Raw genomic sequence first — 25,444 nt, forward strand, 5'->3', positions numbered from 1 at the left:
CCATGCGGTCCATGTCCCCAAGGCGCAGCGCTCCACCGACCCGGCCCGGCCGGCGCTCGCCCTGCTCGAGGCCTTATCGGCGCTGTCGATCGGTTCCCAGCCTGAGATCTCCCTGCCCGCGCTATCTGTATCTCTCATCACGCTGAAACACATACACACGCACAGAGAACAGACCGAGCAGAGGCGCACAGGGGAGGAGGGGAAAGAGAAACCAGAGACCCGGCGCGGATCGGGACCTGTGGGTGGTTCGAATACTTAAGTTGACTTGATAGAAGGCGACTTTCGGAAAACAGGTCCTGCATGCACATTGGGGGAGTGGGTTACGGAAATTCAGATTCATGCTTGCATCCCCGAGCTAGGACCTGGGGGTAGACACTCCCCCCAGGTGCGCGCACATGGTATCCCGGTGGCCTTGATTGGTGTGGACCGATGAGGCAGTGCCCGGTGCCTGGGGCTGGTCAGAGGGCTGGAGGCACCCTCTCACTTCCCAGCGGGGCTGGGAGATGCGACCCCCGTAGGAGGAAACCTCGACCTCGGGCCGTGGCCCAGAGGCGCGAAGTTACTGGTGTGGGGTGGGGAGCGGCGCTTCCTGTGTGCTCGCTCTCTCGCTCGTCGCGCAGCCGAGTGGCCCAAAGTGAGCCGCGCTTTTATCATGGGGCGCTGGCAGCTTGAACTCCGCTGCTGCGCAGTCCCCTGGGGAGTGACCCGCAGGCCGGAATAGGCGAGAAACTTGGGAAAAGCACAGAGGCCATCATGACCTGGGGCTGGGTCCCCAGAAGCCCCCATTTCCTGGTTTGGAGAAGCCCCTGGGATTAGGGGGGTGGGGGCTACCTGCCTGCAGCACGTGCGGCCTTGGCCGGGGCAGGGAGGAAGGTCGGACCTCCAGGGGCTGTCCCTAGGCAGGCAAGTCTCGAGTGAGACCCGGGCGGCCCGGCGCGGGGTCGGAGCCGAGCGCACCGGCTGCGGGGCCCGCCCCCCCCACCCCAGCCACGCGGGTTCTGGGGCCAGCCGGAGAGGCGGTGGGCACCGGCCGGCTCCGCCACTTGGGCACGCATTTCCACGCGGCCCGGGTGCCCCCGCTCCCTCCCGGTCTCTGTTTCTCCCTCTAGATACAAAGCCTGGGAGAGTCAACCGCGCTGCGAGATAAGATCACAATTTCAGCCCGTCCCGACAGAGCGATCTTATCAGGATGGGACTTGCAGAATGGAATATTTTAAACTTTATCTGAGCCCAGATCGGGGCCGCCTTATCGCCGCACCATCTCGGGGATGCGGGGGAGGGGCAGGACGCGAGGTGGCCGCACCCCCAGCCGCCCCGCTCCGGCCCCCCCGCCCCGGGCGGGCCCCCCTGCGGGCCGGACCCCCGTTGCGAGCGCCGAGCCGCGGGGCCGGGCCGGCGGAGGTTGGACGACCGCGCGCTCGGCGCACAGCGCGGGGGGCGCGCGGCGCGGGGTGAAGGTCGCGGGCGCCGGGAGCCCAGCGGGTGAGCGTGCGGGGGCGGGCCGGCGGGGGCACCGGGGGTCGGGGCCGGCGGGCAAAGTTTGACTCACGCTTGATCTGCCGGGGGTTGCTCTGTTTCCTCCTGGACATGTCTCCGGCGCCGCGCGCCCTCCCGGCGGCCGCCTCTAGCCCCTGGCGGGCGGCGGCGGGCGGCGGGGGCGCGGCGGGGCCGCGGGGCGGCTCATGCCCCCGGCCCCCGGGCTCCGCGGCCGCCCCGGCCCGCGCCCCAGCCCGCCGCGCCCGGCCCGGAGCCGCTGCGGAGGCCGGAGGCCAGGCCCTGCGCTGCGGGCGCGCCGACCGCCGGGGGCGGCGGGCTGCTGCCGGCTCCTCGGCTCCCGCGCAGACGCCGCCGCCGCACCCGCTCGGCTTTTCTCAATGGAACCTGCGGGCAGCGCGCGGAGAACCGGGCTGCCTCGGCCGGGGCGCTCCCGGCGGGCGGGCGGGCGGGCGGGCCGGCGCGGAGGGGGCGGGGCCTGCGCGTCCCCGGCGCCGCGCCTCCGGCCCGCCCCCCGCGCTGGCCCCGCCCCCGCGCTGGCCCCGCCCCCGCACTGGCCCCGTCCCCGGAGGATCCTGGTTCCCTACAGTACGGCCCCGCCCCCGCGCTGGCCCCGCCCCCGCGCTGGCCCCGTCCCCGGAGGATCCTGGTTCCCTACGGTACGGCCCCGCCCCCGCGCTGGCCCCGCCCCCCGGGCCGCTCGGCGCTGGCCCCGCCCCCCGGACCGCTCGGCGCTGGCCCCGCCCCCCGGGCCGCTCGGCGCTGGCCCCGCCCCTCTGGGCCCCTCCCCCGGCCCTGGCTAGACCTCGGGCTTCCTCGGCTCCTCCTTGGGTCCCGCAGCTTTGTCTTCAGGCCGAGCTCTGATTCAACCACCTACTCTGTCCCGCCGCCCGCGGCACCGCGTCCGGCCGCGCTTCGGGCCGCCCTGGCTCCGCCCCTCGGCGCTGGCTCCGCCCCGAAGTCTGACCCCGCCTGGCTCTGCTCACCCCTGCGCCCCGCCCCTGACCTCCGTGGCTCCGCCCCAGGCCGTCGGCCCCGCCCAGGACCCCTGCGCTCCAGACAGCCCTGTCCAGCTGCAGGACGAGCGCGGTGGGGCCGGGTCAGGAAGCCCGAGGCCTCGACTCCCCACAGTGCCTTGGGCCAGATTTCAGGTGTGCAGTTGTCTGTGGCCAAGTGGGGATCTGTCCGAGACAGGTGGAAGCAGCATCCCCGGGTGCGATACCCACATGGAGAATGGGGACCTCGGGCCTTCCTCCCTTGGGCTCTGGTCTGGCTGGAAGTCGGTTAGCCTGCAGAAGCCAGAAGCCTTTCCCTGCTGCCCCTGCAACACTCCTCCCCCACCCAGCCCCGCACTGTCCTCAGCATGCTGTGACTTCCCAGGGAGTCCCTGCTGGAGCCCGAGGAGGAGGCCCCGCCACGGGGCTGAGCCAACACCTGCGTCCCCTCCCAGCCTGAAACAGGCTCAGTATCGTCTGTTCCAGCCCTGGAAGTGGACACTGACCCTCCTGTCTTTGGGGACATATTCACGGTCTCCCAGAGGCCCCCATTTTCTATTGAAGCTCACGTCACACTGCATTAGGCACTGTGCCACCAGGTTGAATAGTGTTCTTTTATTTTCATATTCTTGACTTGCATTTGGTACCTGCTCCCTCTGCCTCATATTCAGAAGAAATAGGGGGTGAGCGAGGCCTAGGGGCTAAGCAGAAGACTTTTGTAAGGAAGACAGCCTTGCTGTCATTCCCAAAGTAGGGCCTTACTACAGAACGAGGACCTGAGAGATGGAAGGAGTCCCAGAGGAGGGGCTGTGGGCTGGCACCAGGGCTGGGCGTGAGGCTCTATGCACAGTATGTGGCACTCAGGCTGGCGCTGCTGCAAAGGCTGGGGATCTGCGCTGAGTAGGATGCAGAGGGTGCGGAAAAGAGAGACAGCCATGCTTTCTCAGTGGTGCCTGTCTAGGCCACAGGGAAAGATGGGTGTCATTTTGGCTACTTGTTTCCCAAGGACACATCCACCTCTCCCAGTGCCGCAGAGGCAGGGGTGGTCCAGAAGCAGAAACTGCTGACTAGGACCCACTACTATTTTGGGGTCTTAGTACAGAAGGAAAACATGGGGCTTCTTGCTTAAAAACTAAGAATTTCAGGGCAGCCAAATTAGAGCGTTAAACCAAGCGCAGGACCCCACATGCCTGCACGGGTCACACCTCCCTGAGGCGCCAAAAGGTCCTGACCCAGGACAGAGCTGTTTCTGGAGCAGTTTCCTTCTGTACTTTGCCCCTTCTGTCCACCCCGTGTGGGGATATTATTACCCCATGGCCCAGAAGAAGAAACTGCAGCCTGTTTAGGACTAGTGGCAATACCATAGGACCTTGCTGGCACAGGCTGCCACACATCGGGGGAGGTCTGTTGATACTCAGGAACAAGGAGCAGGAAACACTGCTGAAAGGACAGGCTATGTGAGCCCAGAGTAGGAGCCACCACCTCTGCCTGAGGAATTCAAGGTAGGCTGCCTGGAGAAGGTGACATCTGAGTGCAGCTTTGAAGGGGCCCCTGATCAGGTGGGAGAGGAGATGCAGGGTGTGGAGTTGCTTAGAGTGTGCAGGTTAAGCCCACTGTGAGCCCATTCCCTCTGGCTCCTGCATGTCTGCAAGGAGTGTTAGGGTTCACATCCCAAAGCCACTGGTGAAGAACATAGTATTGCGTGCAGGCCGTGTGCACGGTTGGCAGTGCCTGATGTGGAGCTGGGTTGCCCAACCACACCCTGGCTGTTCCCTGCTCACTGGATCTGAGCTTTTGGCAGCTGCCTCCTGGCTGGGGTTGCAAAGCTTCCCGGAGGCCACCTGGGGAGGCGCCCAGGGTGTCTGGGCCCAGGCCTCTCCTGGCATGGCTTTGACTGGGGCACTGGCTCTCAGGGTGGTCATCATCCCCATGCGCCCCACCTTTGTGAGCCCATCCTTTGGGCTGGTTCATATCTTCTCACGAAGTCCTTTTGATGTGCTCTGGTGGTTAGGACCGGCAGAAAGTGGCTGAGCTGGAACTGGGACCCAGTGGGCTGCGATGGGGGTGATGAAGACGCGGAGGCTCAGGCAGGGTGACGCTGGGATGTGACCCCAGGCTGCTGAACTCCAGAGCCCGCATACTGAAGCCTGACCTAGGACCAGGAAAAAGTGGGTCCAAATCCCGGTTCTGCCGCTTTGGAGGGTATGACCCTCTCCGGGGCCCTCAGGGTTCCTCTGGCCTGGATGCCTCTGCAGTTCTGGGCTCTTGTCCTCGTCCACCTCTGTCCTCTGGCCTGTGGGCTGGCTGCCTGAGGGTGTGCTCTGTGCTGCCCCAGACCCTGGGAGGGCTGCCCCAGGTTGGGCAGTTGCTGGGGTGGGCAAGGGGCTCCCACTAGCCAGGCCCTGCACTGGTTTTCAGGCTGTGACAAAGGAACCACAGCATGTTCTAGAAGCCTAAGTTGGCCCTTGAAGGAGGAAGAGGATGCTCACGGAAGAGTGGTGCCAAGGGCATCCTCGCTAAGGGAAGAGCAGGTGCAGAGGCTGGGGGGAGCCTGGGGCCGGAGCAGACCGTGGAACATTTATGGGGGCCAGGATGGATGAGGGGCCTTCTTTCTGAGACACTGCCCTCCCCGTGAGCAGGGTTTCACCTCCTTATAGCTGTGAGATGCACCCTGATACAGTGCCACCACCCCACCCTGCTCCAAGCCCCTGTCCTCATCACCCCACTCCTAGCACCACCACTGCTGCCCACTCCGCTGGACCCCACGAGGTCAGTGCTGTCCTCGCTGCAGACTGAAGCCAGTGGGATCTTCCCAGAAGCCATTTATAATGGTCTTGGGCTCAGCCCTGCCCATCTCTACCTCCTCCTCTGAACTTCCTCGCCTATGGGTCCAGGGGTTCGGTGGCCAGGGGCCCTTGCACAAGCTGTTCCTGCTGCCAGGAAGCCCTTCCTCTGGGAAGCCGACAACTGCTCCAGACAAGATCAAGCTCTCGTCTCTGCTCCAGCTTGTGGGGCCTGGCGTCTCTTCTGGGGCACCTGGAGCTCCATCACCTTATACCAGTGGCGGGGTGTGGGTGTCCTTGGCGCCTGGCACACATGTGACGAGCACTAACAGGTCAATGCGTTGCCTGCGCATAATGGCCTTCTGAAGAAGGGACTGTTAGAATTCCCATTTGCTGGAAGAGTAAATTGAGGCTCAAAGAAGTGAAATAAGTCTCTTGCCCAAGGCCACAACAGGTGAGTGGCAGAGCCTGGGCCTCCATAGGGCCAGGGAGTGTGCACACTCTGTTCCAGAACGGACGCCGGCGGTGGTGGGCGCCTTGGCGGAGAGGGGACCCTGCGCTGCTGGCAGTGCTCCGCCCCGCCTCACCCCGGTCGCCGCAGGCCCTGGAGCAGCCGGCAGCCGGCTGGCCTGTCCTGACATTCATCAACACTGGCTCTGTGAAGGGTTTAATTAACTTCCTGTTGCAATGGGGGGATAATGAGTTTTAAGCGCCACGTGACTCTGTAAGGAGGTCAAACGGCAGCGAGGATGTCAAAATAAATTAAGTTAGGAATCAGGAGGCCGCCTGCGGGAGGGGCAGGGGAGGAGCCCAGACAGCTTTGGTGACAGTGAGGTGTCAACCGGGCCACCCTCAGCAGGCGGGTGTGGGGGGGTGCTGCCGCCTCCGTCGCCTCCTTGGCAGGGTGGTGGGTGGCTCAGGCATCTGCCCACAGCTGGGGACCCCGTCTGACCTCCAGGATGTCTGAGGGACAGGGAGAGTGGGGCCGGGACCCCACCGGACTGGCCTTTCCTGCCCTGGGGCCTGTGGTCCTCTGTGAGTCCAGCGTCTCAGATATCCTGGGACACGAGGGCTCTGGGCTACGGTTGGGGCTCAGGGGTTTGTGAGAGGCCCCCTTTCATGCAGCTGCCCACGTGTGGCCATTCACGCCGCCAGGCAAGGCCGTGTTAGGCGCAGACAGGAAATATTATCTGGATATTTCCCAATCCCTGAGAGTTGGGGTCATGTGACATAACCAGATAGGAAACGCTCAAGTCCCCACTGGCCTCCTGCCTTTCCTTCTCCTTCTCTCCGCACTGCTTCCTGCCTCCCCTCCTGCCCTACGCCCTTCCTCCCTTCTCCCTACTGCAGAGTCCAGGCAACATGGGATGACCCTGAACAACACGTACACGGTGCGCTGCGTGGCTCAGGGCAGCAGGAGGAGGGCGCCCTGGGGCTCCTGGCAGGGGGAAATGGGCTATAAATAAAGCAGGGAGGGGGAGGGGGCACTGTGGGAGGCTACTGTGATCCACAGGGGGTTCTGGAGCCCACGCCTTGGGCAGAGGCCTGAGGGAGGGGAAGGTGACACGGATGGCCGTGGCTGGAGGGTCCAACAGGCCCTGGCTCCTAGTCCTCAGAGGGAGCCCCTGGATGTCAGGGCTGGAAGAGCTGTTGGTGATTCTTGTGCCCACTGCTGGCTGAGAGCGCTGAGGTCTAGAGGGGATGGTTTAGGTCCACCCTCTGCCTCCCGGCCCTGCTGTCCCTTGGTACTCACTGTGGCACTGCACAAGGGCCCAGGGATGAGCTGGGTGTCTCTCAGCAGCAAACCAAGGCCTGGGCCCAGCAAACCCTGGGCCTCGGGAAGGCCCTGCCTGCCCCCTCCATGCCAGGGAGCTCCAGGTGGGAAGGGGGCTGTGGCCTCAGGTGCCCAGGCAGGGAGCTGCTCAGCCTGTCACTCCTATGGTGGTGGGACCCTGGGCCCAGGGGCCAGGCCTCCCGCTCTCCAGGACATGAGCTGCCTGCTGCCCACCCACTGGACGGGGAGAAATGAGGTGCAGGGACATGGCCTCAGGGCTGGATCCCTGGGGCCCCTACACAGCACAGTCACAGGGGACGGGGCAATACCCAGGGGTCCCCCAATCCCATCCCCTTGTGGGGGTGTTTCCAGGAGCTCCAGCCCTGGGGAGTGCCCCAGACTGCAAGGTTCCATCTTTCACTGGAGGCTCTTTGCTTCTCTGTCTCTGTGGGGTCCTTTCAGACCCGTGTCTTCCCACCATGTGAGTGTGGCTGTCCACACACTCTCCTGGGAGACAGGATTCTCTGTGGCCCCGAAGTTTAGGAAGCCCGCCGTGTTCTCCAGGGGTGCCGTGGGAAGCCTGTGGTTGTGTGGGAAGCCTCCCCTTGTACGGGACTGGGGCAGGAGGCCACAGCCTGCTTCTACCAGCAGCTTCCCTCCCTCTGGTGGCCAGTCCACAGGCAGCTGCCCCAACCCCCTTCTGGCTCTGGCGAGTCCAGGTGCTCACCCATCCAGTCCCTGCACCTGCATGCCCTCACGTGGTCCCAGGAACCATCTCTCCAACCTGCCTCTGGGCTGGTGGGGCCAAGGGGACCCTAGGGTCAGCTTTGGGCCTGGTATAGATGCAACTGAACAGTACAGTCATTTATGTGACCTTGCAGCTAACACATGGTCTCCTCCTTCCCACCCTGCCTGCCTGAGGCAGCCCCTGGAGGGACCCTGCTGGGAAGGGGTGAGCCCACACACGCTGGCTTTCTAGAGCCCCAGGGCAGAAGCGGCTACCTCCTGGGAGCCTCAGGGAGCCACGTCCCTGTCTGGGGTCTGTTCCCGGCTGCTCCTGACCCAACCCTCCCCTGTCTTTGTCCAGAAGCATCAGATGGGGCGCTCGGGGAGGCGTGCATAGGCCCTCTGGAAGGCACCCCTGATGCACCACATCACCTGTCTCGCAGGGAGTCGGGGTGAGGTGGGTGTGGGGGAAGCTGTGCAGTCAGCCTGGGTCTCTGAGCCTGGTGATGAGGCTGGGGTGCCCGCACACCTTGGGTTGGCGTGTGGTTGCTGGTGGCACCCTGCCTGAGGCGACAGCGGCTGAGCCGCCTTAGTGACCGCACTGGGCCAATGCTGCCACCTGCTGGCCAGCCGGGCGCCGGCCACATCTGATGGCGATCTGGGCTGTTCCCTGGGACTGGGCTGCCGCAGGTCCCCGGCTGCCCCAGGTCTGCGAGCCGAGGGGCGTGCAGGAGGACCCTGCCGGGCGCCAGGGGTCTGCATTCCCAAGTCACCAGATGGCTGTTGTCAAACACAGCCCAGGCTCACTCCACCCCAACCCCAGACTCCAGTCCTGTGCCCTATTGTGCCCGCATCTGAGGCCCTGCTACAGAGAACTCCCAAGAAAACCAAACCCTACCCGCCCCCCCCAGAATCTGTCTGGAAGCCCCCAAGGGCAGAGATGGCATTTGCCTCATTTCCCAGCACACAGTAGGTGCAAATGCCAGAGGGATGACCTGGGCTCCCAGGGCTGGGGGTGCACGGAGGGGAGGGGCAGGAGCACCTGGGAGGGGTGTTCCTGGCTGAGGAAGGGGCACAGGAGTGGGTGGGGGCCCTGTGGGCTGGGGCAGAAGTGTGGATACCCCACTTACGGCTTCACCTGTGGACCCCCCTTCCCCGCACACAATCCTCCTCTGAGTGTCTCCTCGTGCCCTGGGCTGCCAGGGGCATGGCAGGGGATTGGTGCTTGACTCTGGACAGCCCTGCTTGCTCTGCAGGCACTTGTCCTGGACACTGGAGTTTTTGGGGGTTATCTTCAGGACATGGGGACCTCAGGGTCTGAGCCTGCAGTGGGGTGGTGTCTCCTGTCTTGACCTTTCATACTGCCCTTGCTGCCTTCCCTGGTCCCCTAGACTGAGCCATGCTTACGATTTCCTGACATCCCCGGGGTCCCCAGCTGGCGGGGGTGGTGGTGACTGCAGGACCATGCGGCCCTGGTGACAGCTGAGGCTGGCACTTTACGACTAGGCCCTGGGCTCACGTGGGGTTGGCAGGACAGGCTGGCGGGAGGACAGACGCCACAGCTGGAGACTTTCTGTGAAAATAGTGAGGATATATTTGACAGGTTGAGTTCACTATGATTTGCACAGTACAACCTCAGAGTCCCCGTGTTTTATTCATCAGCACTAAAGGCATTCTGAGTGGCACACAGCACCTTCTAGAAAGGCAATTTGGGCCCAATTTGGTCTCTTTCAAAATATCAAAATAAAAACTTTTGACACACACATTGCACCCAAGGTAAAAAAGAAAATAAAACAACAACAGAACGACACAAACCACGAACCTCAGAGATACCTAAGAACAGAAGGAAGCCTTTCCTACCCTCCTGCCCCCTTTGAAGACACGATTCCATAAACAGGACATGCGCGCCGACCCCTGGGTCATGTCAGTGCACGAGATGCCTCCCTGACTGGGCGGCAGCGCCACGCCCCGGCCGCAGTGTCCCACTTGGCAGCTCCGACCGTGGTGGATCGAGACCGCGACCAGACCATGGGACTGGAGCCTGCCAGCAGCCGGGGAGCCAGTGAAAGACTTGTTGGGCCGCCCGCGTTGGTGGGCCCGTGGTGCGGCGCCTCCCCAGCCGGTCTCCCCGCCCAATCCCCCAGGTAAAACACACCAAGGAAGCCTGAATTCACATTACAACATGAAATAGCACCAGAAATTCAGAGTAAAATTGCTGATACTTGCAGCGGAGAGCTCCTTGTGGGAAGAAGGCTCTAGAAAGGGCTTCGGCAGAGGCAGGAGGCTGGGGAGGGAGAGCCGGAGGGAGCTGGCTGGCGAGCAGCTTTCTCTACATCCCCAGGGGTCGAGGTGCATGAGCGTTTCCATCAGCAGCACAGACAGTGGCCACCGCCAGGCCTGGTGCGCTTTGGGGCCACGGGGGGGGGGGGGGGGCTCACAATCAACTCTTCCAGGGTATAGCCCTGCCCCCACATGCGGTGTCAATGGGATTCCAGCAACAGCAGCAACAACACTCAGGGCCACCAGCCAGCACCTGACTGGAAGCGGTGACTGGCTGCCTGGGCTCGCTTCCCTGCTAGGTGACTCGGGGAGGGGGGAGGATGACCCCGTGCAAACCCTCAGGTGGAGCGTCCGTGGCGTACTGCGCCGGGGCGATGGGGCACATGGGGTGGGTGGCTCCCTCTTCCAGTTCTTGGCCTCGAGGAAAGAGCTGCGTGGTGTTGAAGGGACTCACCCTCAGCTTCCATCTAGAGAGAGACTGTTGTCCACCCTGCGCCCTACTTGAAGTGTCACAGTCTCAGCCCTAATCCCAGCCACCTGGCGCTTGCAGAAGTCAAGCGGGTTACCATGTGGCTGCCACCCAATACTCTCAGAGGACGGAGGCCCATCAGCATGGACAGGAGCCCCCTCTCACCGGGTCGTTCCAAGCCCTGCTCCCAGGCACTCACTTGCATCTACAAATTACTCAGGAGGGTCCTTCCTTAAAGGGATCTTGAAGCTGGTCAGTTTCTGCCCAAAGAGCTGGCTGAGCAGGTCACTCTGGGACGCGGCGGTCCTGCAGGCACGCGAATGGGCAGGTTCAGCACTGTGGACAGCCCTGTCCCTCTTGGAGGGCCTCTGCAGGGGTCTCCCCTGGGGGCAGACCTTGCCCTGCCCCTCCTTGCCACGTCTGCAGTCCCCGTGGGCGTGTCCGGGCCCCGAGGGCTGGGGTGGCATTGTGCCATTCTGGCTACCGGGCCTGGCCTTGGTGGGGAGCACACGGCTAGGCATTGCCTGCTTTCGGGGGGCCCGGTGAGGCTTGTCAGGGACCAGGTGGGCTCTCCCCAAGCCCCCCACACTCTCGATCCTGCTTGACCCTGGGGCCCGGCCCTTCCTCTTCTTCTCACTGACTTCTTCATTCTCCCTCGTGCCCAGGTTTCCTCGGGGCTCCTGGTCACCAGCTTCCTTTGGCCCCTTGGGAGAGCCCTTGGCTCGAGGGGGGTGCTTGTCTGGGGTGGAGCCCTGGCTTGGGCAGTTGGGCTTGGCTGGGGTGGTGGCTGTCTCACTCTGGAGCTGCCCACTGGCTGGCTGGGCCTGGCTGCCACCTATCTTGGTGCTGTGCCGTGGGCCTCCACCACACTGGGAGCTGGGGCTCGGCTTGGCTTTGAGGGTGATGGGCTTTGGCCTGTCCTCAGTGCCGTGGACTAGCTCTCTGGGTGTCGGACTGGCCACAGCCTTCTTGGGTTGCAGCGGGAACCTAGGAGCTTTGCTGGGTGTGGACAGAACTGACCCATCCTTTGATGAACTCCGGCAGCCCCAATGCTTGATGGCACTGCCCTTGTGGGAGGGGGCCCCTGGACCTCCCTCAGGCACCATGTGGCATGTGGACACCTGCTTCTCCTTCTGGAGCAAGGAGGGGGCTTCCAGGCAGCGGTCAGGGGCGCACCTGCCAGGGGCACTTGGGGTCCTGCGTTTCCCTGAGAATGGGCCTGTAGCCCTCTTTTCTTCTACATCTTGGCCTCTGGCCCCTGGCCGGGGCACAGCACCCCCCAGTGGAAGAGCCTGTTGCAGAAGAGGCCTGGGGCTGCCTGGAGAAGCTTCACTCTCAGACCTCCCCAGGGCTCCATCCGGCTTGCGGCCACCTTGGCCATCAGCGGAGGCTGCGGGGAAAGGAGACAGAGCCGGGGGCAGGAGCTCCTGGAGGTCAGAGGGCACATCGCCACCTGTGACCAGGTGGCCCACAGGATCCACAGGCTTCTCCGGGGTCCTGGGCTGCCCTTTGGTGGCTCCAGGAGCCGCCTCCGGGCAGGGCTGCAGCAGGCCCGGGAGTGACCCCTCGCTCTGGGTGGGGCTGCTGCCCCAGGACAAAGGCCCATTGGCGCCAGGCCTGGGGGGGCTGCTGGGTGTGGCCACCCTGCGCCGTTTGCTGGGCAGTGTGCCCTCGCGGGTCGGGGCCTTCTGCCCAGGTGCGCCAGGCCTGCGAACGCCACGGAAGGTGAAGGGCTGCTGCCCCTTCCTCAGATGCTTGTCCATGTGCCGGTCAAACTGCTCTTTCTTGGCGAAGGTGTAGTTGCAGGAGCTGCAGACGAAGGACCGCCTGCTGATGTGCGTGACGTTGGCACAGAGCTCGCAGGCATACAGCGGGGTGTGTGGCAGCTCCAGCTCCTCCCTCACCCCATGCGCCTCCCCCAGGTGTGCTCGCAGCTCGCCGTGCTCAGAGTAGACCCGTGGGCACTGGGGGCACAGGTAGACGCGCTGAGGGCTGTGCACCGCCAGGTGGCGCTGCAGTTTGAAGGGCTTGGGGAACCGCTTCCCGCAGTGGTGGCAATCACGGGAGGGGTCTTTGCAGCCCTCGTGCATGGGGATAGATTGGAGGAGCTGCTCGCTGCCAGGGCAGGGCTCCGGGGACAGGCTGGGGGGCATCTTGGTGGAGCCGCTGGGAAGAGTGGGGTTCCCGCAGGCCATCGGGCTGCTGGCGGCCAAAGCCCCGCCTGGCGTCAGGGTAGCGTCTGGGTTTGAGGTGTTGGCAGGGGACTTGGGCTTCACCCTCTCCCTCTGGAACTCCTTCCCAGCTCCTGTCTGTTGCCCCAATGCCTCTACGGGGCCCCTGTTTGACTTGCCAGTTGAGCGTTTGTCCCCACTGGGTCTGGACGCATGTCCCATGATGCTGCCCAGGAGGTGTGTGACGGTCCTGTCCCCCTCCCAGTGCCCCAGGGACCTTCGTGCCTGCCCCTTGCGGGCAAACTGCAGGGCATGCTCCCGAAGATGCTCATTGTACATCCAGACGTCGGTGACCTCCCTCAGGCACATGCCGCAAGCCCAGCGACCCGCCTTGCTCTGCACGTGCTTCTCCTGCAGGTGCTCCCGCAGCAGCTCTCGGGAGCCGAATCTGCGCTCCACGCACATGTAGCAGGTGGGCGGTGGCGAGGGGCTGTGGGCCAGCTTGTGGAGGTCCAGCTCACCCAGGCCGCGGAAGCGCTGGAAGCACACCTTGCACTTGTACGATGCCCTCCTGGCCTTGGTGTGCCGGTCCCGGCCTGGTTCCTCTCTTGCCCTAGGCACATCCTGTGCCCTTTTGCTCTGTGGCCCCCGGGAGGTCACCGCGGCCCCAAAGTCTAATAAGCTTGTGCTGGGGACACCCACAGGATTGTCACAGGGTCCCAAGAAGCACAGGTCTTGCATCTCCAGTTTGGCACTGAGTATCTCAAGATCCACGGCATTCCTGGGCAGCCCGCTGTCATATCGCTCCTGCTCCAGGTCAGGGGGCTCTGGGCTCACGTCTCCTAGAGAGGAGGCCATCTCTTCAGCAGGGGCCTGTAGCTCCAGGTCTCGCCATGATGCTGGGACCATGTGCAGCTCAGGAATGTTCTCTGACCGGTGGTCCTCTGTGCAGTCTGTCTCTGGGTTGGGCTCCAGGGCCCACAGGCTTGGGCTGGGGGCCCAGGGGTCAATGCCGGGCACTTTGCTGCTCAGGAAGCCCTCCAAGAGAAAGGACTCTGGCAGACCTGTGGCCTCATCACCCCACGGGTCCTTGAGAGAGAGGCAGAGCGAGCCCGAGTCGCTGAGGTCTGTGGGCAAGCGGGCAGAGGCCAGCACCATGCTGCCCTCCACCTTGCCATGGAGCTCCAGTGGTGGTGGCGCCTTTGGCTTTTTACAGCGCTTTCCGTACACACGGGGGTTCTTCTTCCGAGTCAGGCGGTCGCCCAGAGGGAAGAGCTGCGAAAAGGAGGCTTCATCATCAAACATGCTCAGAGGGTTTCCAAGACTCGGGCTGGGGGCATCAGGACCAGTGCCCTCCTGCTCCTGGACCCCGGCCTGTGCCTCTGGGTCTTGTAATGGGCCCTGGGGGCAGCTGCTACTGGTGCCACCAGAAGTGCAGGTCTCATGAGGGCCTGGGGGGTGCAAGGGGGGCCTGTGCCCCTCCTGGGCTCCTTGCCCTGACCCGCTCTCTCCTGCTCTGCAGGCCTCTGTGGGCTCAGCCCTGGCTGTCCTCAACGGCTCTTCACAGATGTCTGACATGCTGGTCTCCCTGGGTCCGCAGCACCCACTGGCCGAGGCTGTGTTCTGTCCCCTGGGCCCGTCCCCAGGAGGCACCCACTCCATCCCCTCAGGACAAGCCATCCAATCCCGGGGTGACCTCTGTGCTGGCGTCTCCTCTGCATCTGTGCCCCCTGTGTTCTCCATCACCCTGGGTCTGGCGGCGTCGGCGTCTAGCTCAGCTCCCGTAGAGAGGTGGCTACCCAGAGGCCCTGGGGGACTGGCCATTGCAGTGGACGGATCCCAGTGGTTTCTGTCAGAAATCTCACCCAGACAGACTGGAGGACCACTTGCCTGCTGGAACCTTCTTGGTCTCGGCTTTCTCACCTTTTCCTGCGATTTCCCCTCCGACTTGCTGGGGACGTCCGTGGGCGCCCTGCCCCGCCTCTGGCCCCCTCCTTTCTCTGCCTGTTTGGGACCGCGCTTGTCCCTCACCAACCGGCCCTGCTTCCCGGGCTCCGCAGGCCTCCTGTCCACTCCTGGCTCGCCTGGGCCTTGGGGGTGTGGATCCCCCCTGGGGTAACAGCCTTGTGTGTCCCCCACACCAAGTCCTTGGGCCTTCTGAGGACCCAATGCATCCTCAGGAGCCTCTGTGGCCTGATCAGGAGGCGTCCTGAGAGCTCGTCTGGGGCCACTCGGCTCCTGCCTCAGCTTCTCCTTCCCAGGTGCCCTGCGGCGTTTCTTCCCAGGGGTGTGGCTGATCCGGGGCCGGGGAGCCCGAGGGTCTGGTGAGCTGGGCTGGGTGGTAGCACCCTGGTGTGGCCCGTGCTTCCGGGCTTTGTGGCGGCTCAGGCCCGGCCCCGAGCGGAAGGAGGCTGCACACACATCACAAGTCACAAGCCGCCTGCTGGGGGCTTGGTCCTTCTGGGGGGCATTTCCTGGGGACATGGGCTTCTGTGGTGTGCCCTGGGGACTGATGGGGTCCCTTTGGGGGGCGTGGTGAGCAGTTCTGAGGCTCTGAGGGGAGCTGGGTCTGGAGACACTGGCTGTGCTCCTGGGAGATGTGGCTCTGCCCCCGCGGAGCTCCGTGGATGGGCAGGTGGCAGCTGGGGCCCTGCTGGCAGCTCCAGTGGCCTTCATGGCACCAGAGTGGCCGGCCCCCACCATGCCTTCTGGGCAGGTATAGGAACCTGGCCCTGGGGTCCTCCATGTGGAAGGGTCGGTGGGCACAGCGATCACACCCTGGCCTTTTCTGCTGCCTGAAAGGTCTGAGGAGGCAAAGCCCATGGGCAGCCTATTGGGGCTGGCATTGGGTGGAGCTCCCCTGCAGCGGCGGTCTGGAGGATCGACATTGGGGCCTCTGGCTGCCCCCATGTCATCGGTGGCAGACATGTCGGGCAGGGTAGTGGCTCCCATGGTCACTCTCGGGGAGCTGGCCCTCAGTGGGGGAGAGTGGGTGGTAGATGCAGGTGATCTCCTTGGCTTCTCTTTTCTGGAACCCTCTAGAGGTCCTGATGTGCTGCCTTGAGGGCAGTCCTCCCCATGGGCAGGAGTGAAGATACTGATGAAGCCAGTCTGGCCCGAAGGAGGGTCTTCCAGGAGCCTGTGGTCCCCCAGGAGAGGGTGGTGAGCCAGGCTTCCCTTGAAGCCACCGGGGCTTATCTTTGGAGATGGGGGAGCTGCCAGAGGTCGCATAGCCCTGGCCTCTGTGGTGGCTGGGGTGCAATTAGCCCTTTCTGGAGGCTGCCAGGCAGGAGAGGGGGCTGGTGGGAGCTGCAGGCTGCTGGGGTCCCTGCAGGGTGAAGGTGGTGGGAGCAGCCCTCTCAGCTCACCTGAAGGGTCTTCCTGGGGCAGGTGCTCTGGGCCGCAGGGGATGGGAGAGGCTGCAAAAGTGGGTGAGCGGGTCCCAATGGTCGGGCCTCTGATGGGGGGTGCAGGGCTCTCTCTGGCCAGCAGCAGCTGCTTCTCAAGGCCCGGGCTGGCTGCCCCCTCTGCAGTCTGGGCTTCAGGCCCATTTTGGACATGGGCTACCACCAAGGCCGGTACCAAGGATTCTGCATCAGAGGAGGCAGGGCTTGGGGTGGCCCATGTCTCTTTTTGAAGGCCCAAGACCACTCCGTTTGCCTGGAGCTGCCCTCCTAGCTGGTCTGCATCCCCGGCCAGCTTGGCCAGTGCTGCTTCAGCCTTGACACTGACCCTGACTCTGCCCTGGCCCTTGGGCATCTCAGCCTGGCCGACAGAGTCCAGGTGTCCATCAGCCTCAGGCTCCAACTGACCTTGGGCTGCTGTAGGGACATCCTGGGTGGGGCTGTAGGCTAGATCCCCACCTTCCACGCTGTCCCCTTCCAGGTCTGAAGACTCATTGTGTCGAGGGCTCTGGGTGTCAGCACCCTCTTCCCTTCCAGCTGCTCTGGCCACCAGGAGCTGGAGCTGACGCAGGGGGCTTGTGGCTGGGTCCTGGGGCTTCCTGCCAGGACTGGTGTGGGGCACACAGGCAGGACCTGGGGAGGCCCCCACTGGTACAGACTCCTCATTACCCTTGAGGCCTATGTCTCCCACCCCAGAGTGGGGGAGGCCAGCTCTTTCTGGCTGGCCTGCTCTGCTTACAGGGTATCCTTGGGGGACATCGTTATGACTGGTACCACAAGAGGGGGTGGCAGCTGGAGGCAGAACCCCGGCACCTCGAAGTGCCAAGTCGGGTGCCAGCTGGGCAAGTGGGCTGCCGAACGCTTCCAGCTCACGGGGCTCTTGGAGGGGCCCACCTGTCCGCGTGCCGGGAAGGAGCAGGACCGTGCTTTGCCGCATCTTGGAGGCTCTGTTATTTTTTGGAAGTAAAGGCTCTCGGTTGGGGCTGCACTTTGTTAAGCTCCTCATGTCCAGTGGAGACTTAAAGAGCTCTCTAGAGCTGGGCAGAGAGACTTCTGGGTGGACCCTGCAGTCCCCTTCAGCCTTGGGGGGGCCTGTCTCGGAGACTCTGGCTCTCGACTCTGCTTGGAAGCTGCGGTCAGCCCCACTGAGATTTACAAGGGCCCCAGATGCCCCATCTGCACACGCATGGGGGGAGGGGGATGTCTCCCCTGGGTGGGGTGAGGGCCACTCCTCCTGGGTGCTCCTCGAAGCCCTTGCCGTGGTGGCCGCTGCTGCTTCTGCCCCTTCTGGGTGTGGAGTTGACTCCCCAAGGCCAGTGAGGTTGGCCTCAGGGAATGAGTCCCTGGGAGGCGAGGCAGCCTGATGCGTGGGCAGAGGGGCGTCAGTGCCCGTGTGCATCCTGCCTGCGTGCCCAGCTGTGCACAGCAGTTCTGGGGTGTCGTGCACACCTTTACTCTGCAGCTGACTCTCTAACTCAGCGACCAGCCTTTTGATTTCTAACTCGTCTTCAGACAGGTTGCCCGTAAAAGCAATGCCACATTCGCCGACCTTGCCAGGCAGAGAGGGAGGGCTGGTGGCCCCTGCCCCTTCCCCAGGGCACCTCCTACTGAATGCCTTTTCCCCCAAGAGGTCAGGAAGATGACCCATGTGGCTGGCCAGCACTGGGGACTCCTCCAGCAGGGACCAACCCTTGTCGGGCAGAAACGGGGAGTATGGCGGCTCTAACTGGGGTTTCCTTGGGGGAGGGTTGGCACACACCAACGATGAGTGGGTGCCTTCACTTCCAGGTAGGCTGCTGTAGATTGGCGGGTCAAATCTTTCCACGGTCAGCCCCGAGAAGAGTGGCGTGGACTCCAGGGTCAGGGGTGATTCGGCTTTGCTGGGGCTTGTGTGGATCGTGTAGGGTGGATTCCTGGGTGGTTTTGGCTCAAGGGAATCGGCGCCCACACCATCTTTGAGAGGATGCATGCTGCTGGTGGGCGGAGTGTCCAGAGCTAAGGGCTTGGAGTACAGGTCTTCTTGGAAACAGCCAGGCAGGTCTTTGGGTCCAAGGAACAATTTGTTGTGGGGGCTGCTGTAGGACTGGGGCCCCTTTTTGGCCATTGGATCCTCCAGAGAGTCTCCATTAAAGAGAGCAGGGCCACAACAGAGATCAGGGCTCTTCAGAAACAGGACAGCAGATTCAAGGTAGGTGGGGTCAGCAGTGGGAGGGACAGGCACCAGCAGTTCTCCTGCCCGGTAGGCAGGGGGGTCCTCTCTGTGGGGGGAGATGGCTGGCTCCGTGCACGCAGAGGCACCCGGCAGACTGTCCACCCCCGGAGCTGGCGAGCCCCCACAGGACACCTGGTGGTCGTCTCTGGCCAGTGCTGGCTGCTCCGGGGCTGGGGGGCGGGGGCTCTCACCACGGGTGGCTGGAGACGGGCCTGGAGCCCCTCTGGGAGGTTCTGTGGCATCTGGAGGGAGCTCCTCAGCAGTTTTGGGGTTCTGGGTCTCTTGGGAGGAGTCCAGTGCTGGACGGTTCTCCTCTGGGTCCGGGGAGCCCCTAACCGTTGTGGCCTCCTGCCTCACAACCTCCCTGGGCCTCTGCTGCCCTCCGTCTTCCTGGGGACCCAGGGTCATATCCACCTCCTTCTGCTTGGCGCCTCGGCGCCACCGCCCGTAGCCCTGGCGGGGCCGGCCTCTGCTGCGGGAGCCCTGCGGTCGTGAGCCATCCTCCTCCTCAGACTCTGAGGCATAAGGGTGCTCTCCGAGGCTCTGGTCCTCTGCACTGCCAGGCGGGGGCCTGGAGGGTACCAGGGAGAGGCGCCCACCCTGGCCGCACCGCACCTGTCGTTTGTGGCGCTTGTTCTTCTGCTGCACGATTTTGTGGATGAGCTCCTTGCTCCAGGTGCTGCCACGCAGCTTCCTCCTCCTGGAGTCCTTCCCCGGGGAGAGGCGGAGGCGCCGAGAGCTCCTGGTCTCCACCGGGAGGGCCTGTCGGGCGTGATCTGCGTGGCTCTTGGGGGCCTGGGTTCTGAGGTCCCGGGGACGGGGCGGGGTGGGCTCAGCCCCGTGGCCTTTCCTCCTCGGCCTCAGGCATGGGGCTTTGGGGCCTCTCTGGCTCCTGGTGGTGCTGGGTGTGTCCAGCTCTTTCTGGTACAACGTCAACCGCTTCCCTCTCCTCTGCTGGCTGGCCAGGGCAACTCCATCCACCTGTGCGGGGGCTGGGCCCAGGGAGCGGGTTTTGGGCCTGCTGCGGGCCAGGCAGCCCCCGTTCCCTGGGCGGGGGCCCTGGGGCTCTGGCGGGGCGGCCTCGCCAGGGAGTGGGGGCTGGGCTCTGTTCTCTGGCATGGTCCCCACCCTGGTCTTGGGGGGCTGCCCGGCACCTGGACCTCTGGGGCCAGAGGGCTCCTCATCAGCAAAGACGTCGATGAAGCTGCTATCAATCTCAGGGTTGTCCGACTGGTACCCCAAGCCATTGAGCGCCTCGGTGATGAGGCTGTCCAGCTTGGCATCATCCTCCGGGTCCAGCTCGGTGGCCGGGAGGGGGAAGGGGGCGGCAGCCAGGCCAGGGAGGAAACTCGTCCTCAGGGGGTCATCTTTGCCTTCGGCCCGGAGGTCCCCACCTAGCAGGAAGGGGACCGTCTTGGTGTGGCTGAGTGGGCTTGGGTTCCCGCTGGCTGGCGCTTTGGGGGTGGTGGGGGGCCCGGGGAGCCCCGGGGGCTGTGGGTGGCTGTCCTTGGTCTTGGCCAGGAGCGCACTACAGAACTGCCGATGCCCCAGGAAGGCGGCCAGGCTGCTGTAGTTCTGGTCGCACTGCCTGCAGGTGAGCAGCACGTCCAGCTGGTCCAGGCTGGCACTGCTGAGGGGGAAGTGGTGGGTGGGGTAGGGGGGCGGCTCCTGGGGGAAGTCCTCCAGCCCCCCGCTGTCCACCTTGGGGCCTGAGCCTGGGAATGGGGCCTGCTCTAGGCATTTGAAGGCGCCCTCGGCCCCCAGCCCCTCTGCGGGGAATGGAAAGGCTCTGACGGGCTCTGATGGATAGTGCATGGGGATGGCGTGTGGGGGCTCAGGGGATGGGTAGGGGCTGCTGGTCTCCTGGGGGCGAGTGGCAGGGTGGAAGAAGGTGGAGGGCCCAAGGGGGCCAGGGAGCTGGCTCTCCTCTGAGCTGGGGTTGGCTGGGCTGCTGGATAGCGGGGACAGAGATGAGCAGGAGCTGCTGCTGGCCGTGTTGGTGGCAGGTGAGGGCAGTGGGGACTCACAGGGAGAGGCACCCACCACTCTGGGAGGGGGCAGGCCAGGGGTCGCCCGGGGTGACACCTGGGACTGGGGCACCCCATAGAATAGGGGCTGGGCTCCGGGGTCCTTCAGCCCATTGTAGGCAAACAGTCCTGGGGAGCTGCCGCCGTGTTGGCCAGGGCTGTTTCTCAGGACTGCCAGCTTCTCCCCCGGCCCGGGAGTCTTGCCGGCGGTGCCCAGGGCTCCCTGGCCACCCCCCTGCCACTCTGGGGCCCCTGGGGGGAAAGGCAGCTGGCTTAGCACCTCCATTCGGTGGGGGCCGGGCCCAGTGGCTGGGAGCACCTGGGGCCAGGGCAGCGGGGGACTCCGGGGGAGGCCAAGATGTGGGTCCAGGCTGGGCTGGCCTTCAAAGAACGCACTCCTGGTGGTGGCTGGGGGGCCCAAGGGGGGTGTGGGGTAAGGGGCTGCAGCAGGTTCCCACAGCTGGGGCAGTCGGGTGGCCAGGGGCCCTGGAGTGGCCAACTCCGTGTCCAGAGACCCCGGGCTGGTACCCACTCCGCTGGCTCCAGGGCTTCCATAGGCCTGCCCGGGAAAGTGCCTTTGTGGCAGAGAGTTTGGGGGCCCCCTGGGGCTCCCCAGCGTGTCGTCATGGGCCGAAGGCGGTCTCTCAGGGAGTGCTTTGGTCAGGCTCTTGTGCAAACTGTCCGGAAAGGTGGCTGTGCTCTCCGAGAAGGGGCTGGGGGCCGGGTGAGCAGCACCAGGATGTGCGGGAGCACAACCGAGGTCACCAGGGGGGTCTAGGGTAGGCCGGCCAGGGTAGCAGGGTGAGGGCTGGGGAGCAGGCGGGGCAGGCAGGGGGTAGGCCGTGCCCGTGCCCCCTGCCTCCTCTGGCCATGCTCCCCTAGGCTGGCGGAAAGCAAACCCCAGCGCCCTCTCTGCGTCCTCAGGGAAGGGTTTTGGGCCGGCCCCGTGCAGGGCCGGGAAGGGGTACTGGAAGGAGGCCACCCTGGGGCTGCCCCCTTCAGGAAAAGGCTCTGGCTTGGCAGCAGGGACCCCGAATCTAGCACCTGGGAAGCTGTTCTCAACAGTGGGAGGCCAGGCATCTGCCCTGCTGGCCTGGAATCTCGAGTAGGTGGCTGGCCTGCAGGGCCTGGCGCTGCTGCCCGGGGGGGCCCTGAGCGGCGGGAGCCCGGAGGTGGCATTCAGTGAGGTATAGTCGGTGGAGGTAAAGCTGGGGGGGGTCTCCTGGAAGCACCTTTGGAAACTGAGCTCTTCCGGGGTCGGTGGGGCCTTGGCCTCTGGGGGCCCAGGGTCCTCGACCTGTGGGCCCTTGGGAGTCTTGTCCAGCGTGGGTCTGGCCCTTGAACTGGAGATGCTCAGAGTGTAGAGCTGCTGGGGGCTGCCGTCTGCCCTGCTGGCCTGCTGTGGTAGGGCCTGTGCATGGCCCCTTCCCGGGGGGGCCCGGGGGCCGCCTCCCTTCCCCGGGAGGCTGCTCAGGGACTGGGTTCTCAGGAGTGGGGCTTTGGGCTCCACGTCCCCAGCCTGCCACGGCCGGGTTTCTGGAGGCTCCACAGCCTGGGCTCCACTGCCTGTGGCCTTGGTGGGCCTGCTGGCTGGGGCACCGTCCTCACCAGGGGGCTGGGAGGAGCCCCCTGTGCCACCAGCTGCTTGGCAGGGCTGCAGGTCTCGGGTCATGGTTGGGGGCGGTGCTCGGCGGGGCTGCTCCCCAGGCATGGCCCCTCCGTCTGGGCGCTGGGAGGACGTGGTGGTCCAAGGGGGCCCCTGGAGAAGCCTGCTGTCATGATCCTGAATGGAGCCTGCAAGGAAAGCACAGGGTGAGGGGGGAGCCTGGGGGCTCTGTGGCTCCCTGGAGGCTGCTCGGAGGCCCCTGCCTGGGGGTGGGGGGGGCTTGGCTCCAGTGGCATCTTCACAGGTGAGGGAGAGGGTTCTTGAGAGACTGAGGAGGTTCCCTTTGTCAGGGAGAGGATCCGGGAAGACCCCGGCCACCTTCAAAGCAGCCCTGCTAGGTGGGAGGACCCCACATGGCACACAAGCTCCTAGATCTGTGGAGGCCCTGCGGTGGGGATGATGGGCACCCGGGGGCCATCCGAGTGGGATAAACCTGGGTAGGATCAGGAGTAAACCCAGGGACGGGGAGGAGAGGCCTCACTTGGGGGGCAGAGCTGTGGGAACAAAGGAGGTGAGGCTGCGCACGCCTGCATCTGGCCTCAGGCTCACATCTGGCCCTTGTGGCTGGCCCTGCCCAGGGTGGCCTCAAGCCCCACGCTCTGGGGACCCACTGGTCAGTATCCCAGGGTGGGGCCTGCATCTGTGTCTCTAGGGGCACCAGGGTCTGCTTCCTCCCTGCATTTGGAGGCCTGCTGGGGAGTGCCCCCTGGGGAGGGGTGTCGGGGCATTTGGGGCACGAGCACCCTGCGGTCTCCTGGGCAGGTGTGCTTCTAGTGCTGTTGGCAGAGGGTGCCACTCCCATATCCTAGGAGCCTCCCACACCCCATTGCCCCTTCCTCCAGCCGGCTGGGGGGCTGTCCTCGACTCTCTTCTCCCTCTGGGAATGGGGAGACTTTGGGGCAAAGGCTTCTGGGTGAAGTTTGTCAAATGAATACATGATAGTAAGAGGAGCACTGTGCTCCTTCTGAGTACCTGCTGTCATTTACTTCTGTTCTCTTGCTGGCCTGGGAGGCCAGAGCTGTTCCTGCCAACCTGGTTCCTGGGTGGGGAACGGAGCCAGGGGCCTCCTGGCTGGTGGAGGGCACCAGGTCCCAGGGATGCCCACACAGCCCCGTTTCCAGGCTGGGCCATGCCGCACATGGTCCAGACATGTGCTCCGGGCCAGGACCCCTTGCAGAGCCTCCTGCGCTCTAAAGCAGCGCTGTCTGGGGGAGGGGGCAAGGCCTTTGTGATGCCGACCCCCTCCTGGACTTTCCCAGCTGTGTGACCTGGGGGCAAGGCCCTCAGCTTCCTGGACTCTGGAACGTGGGGGTCTCGGTGGAGTCCCCCGGCTGGTGCCACTGCAGATGACATTGGTCACTGTGCCCCAGATGCAGGACAGGCCCCTCAAAGAAGGGGTGCTGCTCGAGTGGTTGCTTAGTTCTGTGTACGTGGATCCCGGGCCCCCGGGGGCAGGGAGTCGGCACCTTGGCCCTGCCAGGGTCTGGGATTTCACACACAGTGGCACTCATGGCTGGGAAAGGTCAGCTTCCACACCCTCAGCCTTGCAGGGATGGCTCATGGTGATGCCCCCACGGGGTCCTCTCTTAAGGTTCAATGGTTGATGGACTTCCAAGTGCTTCTTCTAGGCTTCCTAGGGCCCAGTGAGAGTCTGGGTCTGTTGGCCGCCCCCCACCCCACCCAGGCTGTGGTACCACCCAGGAGCTGGGTTACCTGGGCATCCTTTGTGGGGTTTAAGGGGGAGCAGAAGCTTCTGGTCCCACAGCCCCACTTGCTCTTGGGGGCTCCGCAGCCACAGGGCATGGTCCTCACTCTGGGCACCAGTGTCCCCAAGCTCTGCTCCGAAGACTCCCTCTGGGGCGCTGGGGGGTAGAAGGGCCATCCCAGCCTGTCCCAGCCTGTTCCTCTGCCAGCAGGCTTGGCCACACGGCTCCATGTGGTCACTAGATGTGAGCAGCAGTGACTCATGCTACTGCTGAGCAGACTCCCTCCTGCTGCCTTTGTGAGGCCTGAGCTCACCAACTGTGGCTGGGGTGCTTGGCCATCTTGTGGGATCAAAGGAAGCTTCCTGGAGGAGGTGGCATTGGCTCTGCTGGTGCAGATGGCCAGCCTTAGGGTACCAGGATGGAGAGGGCACCCAGGAGTTGGGACTGTGGGCATAGGCAGGTACAGGGCAGCTTGGGGACACTTAGGAAGGGTCCTGCGTCCTGGGAAGCGACCAATGGAGCTAGATCGGCCCCTGTAGGATGTGAAATGGGGCCACTTGTGAGTGTGGCCCCTGGAGGATGTGAAGTGGGGCCCACAGTGAGCAGCCAGTGAACTCAATGGGCAAGTGTGTGGCACCGTCTCTGCACATTCTGACCCCGGCCAGGGCATCTCTTGAGGTACCCCCACCAACTGCCGTCGACGGCAGGGACACCTCACAGCCAGAGCGTGTCCCCATTTTCAGGGTGGCTGTCCAGAACCCCCAGGGGCTGGTGTCTGCCTCCATTAGGAGTGGAGAAGGGCTCTGGGCTGTGGGACCTCCCCTCCTGAGCTCCCAGACAGCCCAAGGGGGCAGGACTCAGGCTGATCCAGCACCAGCCCCAGGCCCAGGGCTTCCAGGGCGAAAGGCCTTGAGGCCCATGGGATCAGGTGTGTGGATGGGTGAGTGAGCGCCTCTGACCTCATGGGGCCTTCCTCACAGCCCTGAGCCCGCCAGCCCCTGGGACACTGGTGTGGCTTCCAGAGGGTGGCAGGTGAGGTTGGAGGAGCGATAGCATGAAGGCCCTGCAGACCCAGGCCCCAAGCTGTGTCCACAGGGCAGGGTGAGTGGGTGGTGAGGGGCCGACAGGGTCAGCAGCCCCTGCTCAGATCCCCCGCCCCATGATGGCATGCCATCCAGCCTCCCTTAGCCTTGGTCTCTCCCTCTGTGACCTGGTAATACCAGAACCTTTTCAGAGGGTCATGGCAGGGGGTGAGATAAGTCAATGCCTCCTCCTGAGACATCTAACAGAAAGCGTTTGGGAACCGACATATTTTCCTGATTAAAACCCTAACTGTTCCATCGCTGGCACAGGTAGATGCCGTGGAGATGTTGCAGAAGGAGGGGCCTGGCTGCTGATGCCCTGCTGCCCACACCCCCTCCCGGGCTCAGGGCTGTGGTTCGGAGCCCCGTGGCCACTCCCGACAGCAGAATTTGGGGGAAGGTCTCTCGGGGAGGTAGGGTGGGGAGATGGAGGGAGCTGGCCAGGTGCAGGCCTGACAGCGTCCAGCTGTCCTCAGCTACATACCTGGGGAGTCAGGCCCTCAGCTGGGAGGCTGCGCAGGTCAGTTTCCTGAGGAATGAGGATTTCTTGGCTGCTGAGAGAACGAAAAGTGTGTCAGAATCCATGTGGTGCGTGGCTGGGGTGGAGAGCCCCAGAGGAGCTGGCTGGAGGGAGTGGCTCCGAGTAGGGTCCCCC

General features: G+C 64.3%; 2 protein-coding genes and 1 long non-coding RNA gene across 4 annotated transcripts in view; 1 reads left to right on the forward strand and 2 right to left on the reverse strand.

Annotated features, from left to right (window-relative positions):
• ZFPM1 (zinc finger protein, FOG family member 1) overlaps positions 1-2,411 on the reverse strand; it is a 69,489-nt gene extending 67,078 nt beyond the window's left edge. Inside the window, exon 1 of one of the 2 annotated variants that reach the window (XM_072731368.1) lies at positions 2,300-2,411. Coding sequence is in view for 1 of the 2 variants with exons in the window: in XM_072731366.1 (XP_072587467.1) it covers positions 1,550-1,589 (40 nt within the window). In the remaining variant the exon portion in view is untranslated. Of the gene's footprint in view, positions 1-1,549; positions 1,935-2,299 lie in introns of those variants that run through there. The other variant, XM_072731366.1, reaches the window with a different exon arrangement.
• Positions 1-25,444, forward strand: part of LOC140594783 (uncharacterized) — a 31,219-nt gene that overhangs the window by 418 nt on the left and 5,357 nt on the right. The gene's annotated exons all lie outside the window — the stretch shown is intronic.
• ZNF469 (zinc finger protein 469) lies at positions 9,343-25,345 on the reverse strand. The gene is made up of 2 exons (XM_026004968.2): positions 25,274-25,345; positions 9,343-22,129 (listed from the first exon to the last, which is right to left on the reverse strand). The coding sequence occupies exon 2, from the start codon at positions 22,044-22,046 to the stop codon at positions 10,734-10,736; it is 11,313 nt and encodes a 3,770-aa protein (XP_025860753.2). The 5' UTR covers positions 22,047-22,129; positions 25,274-25,345; the 3' UTR covers positions 9,343-10,733.

The sequence above is a fragment of the Vulpes vulpes genome, chromosome 12 (genome assembly GCF_048418805.1).
Source record: "Vulpes vulpes isolate BD-2025 chromosome 12, VulVul3, whole genome shotgun sequence".
NCBI lineage: Eukaryota > Metazoa > Chordata > Mammalia > Carnivora > Canidae > Vulpes > Vulpes vulpes.

Excerpts from the sequence above, each read along its gene's own strand:
- ZNF469 (XM_026004968.2), bottom strand. The coding sequence starts at position 22,046 with ATGCCTGGGGAGCAGCCCCGCCGAGCACCGCCCCCAACCATGACCCGA.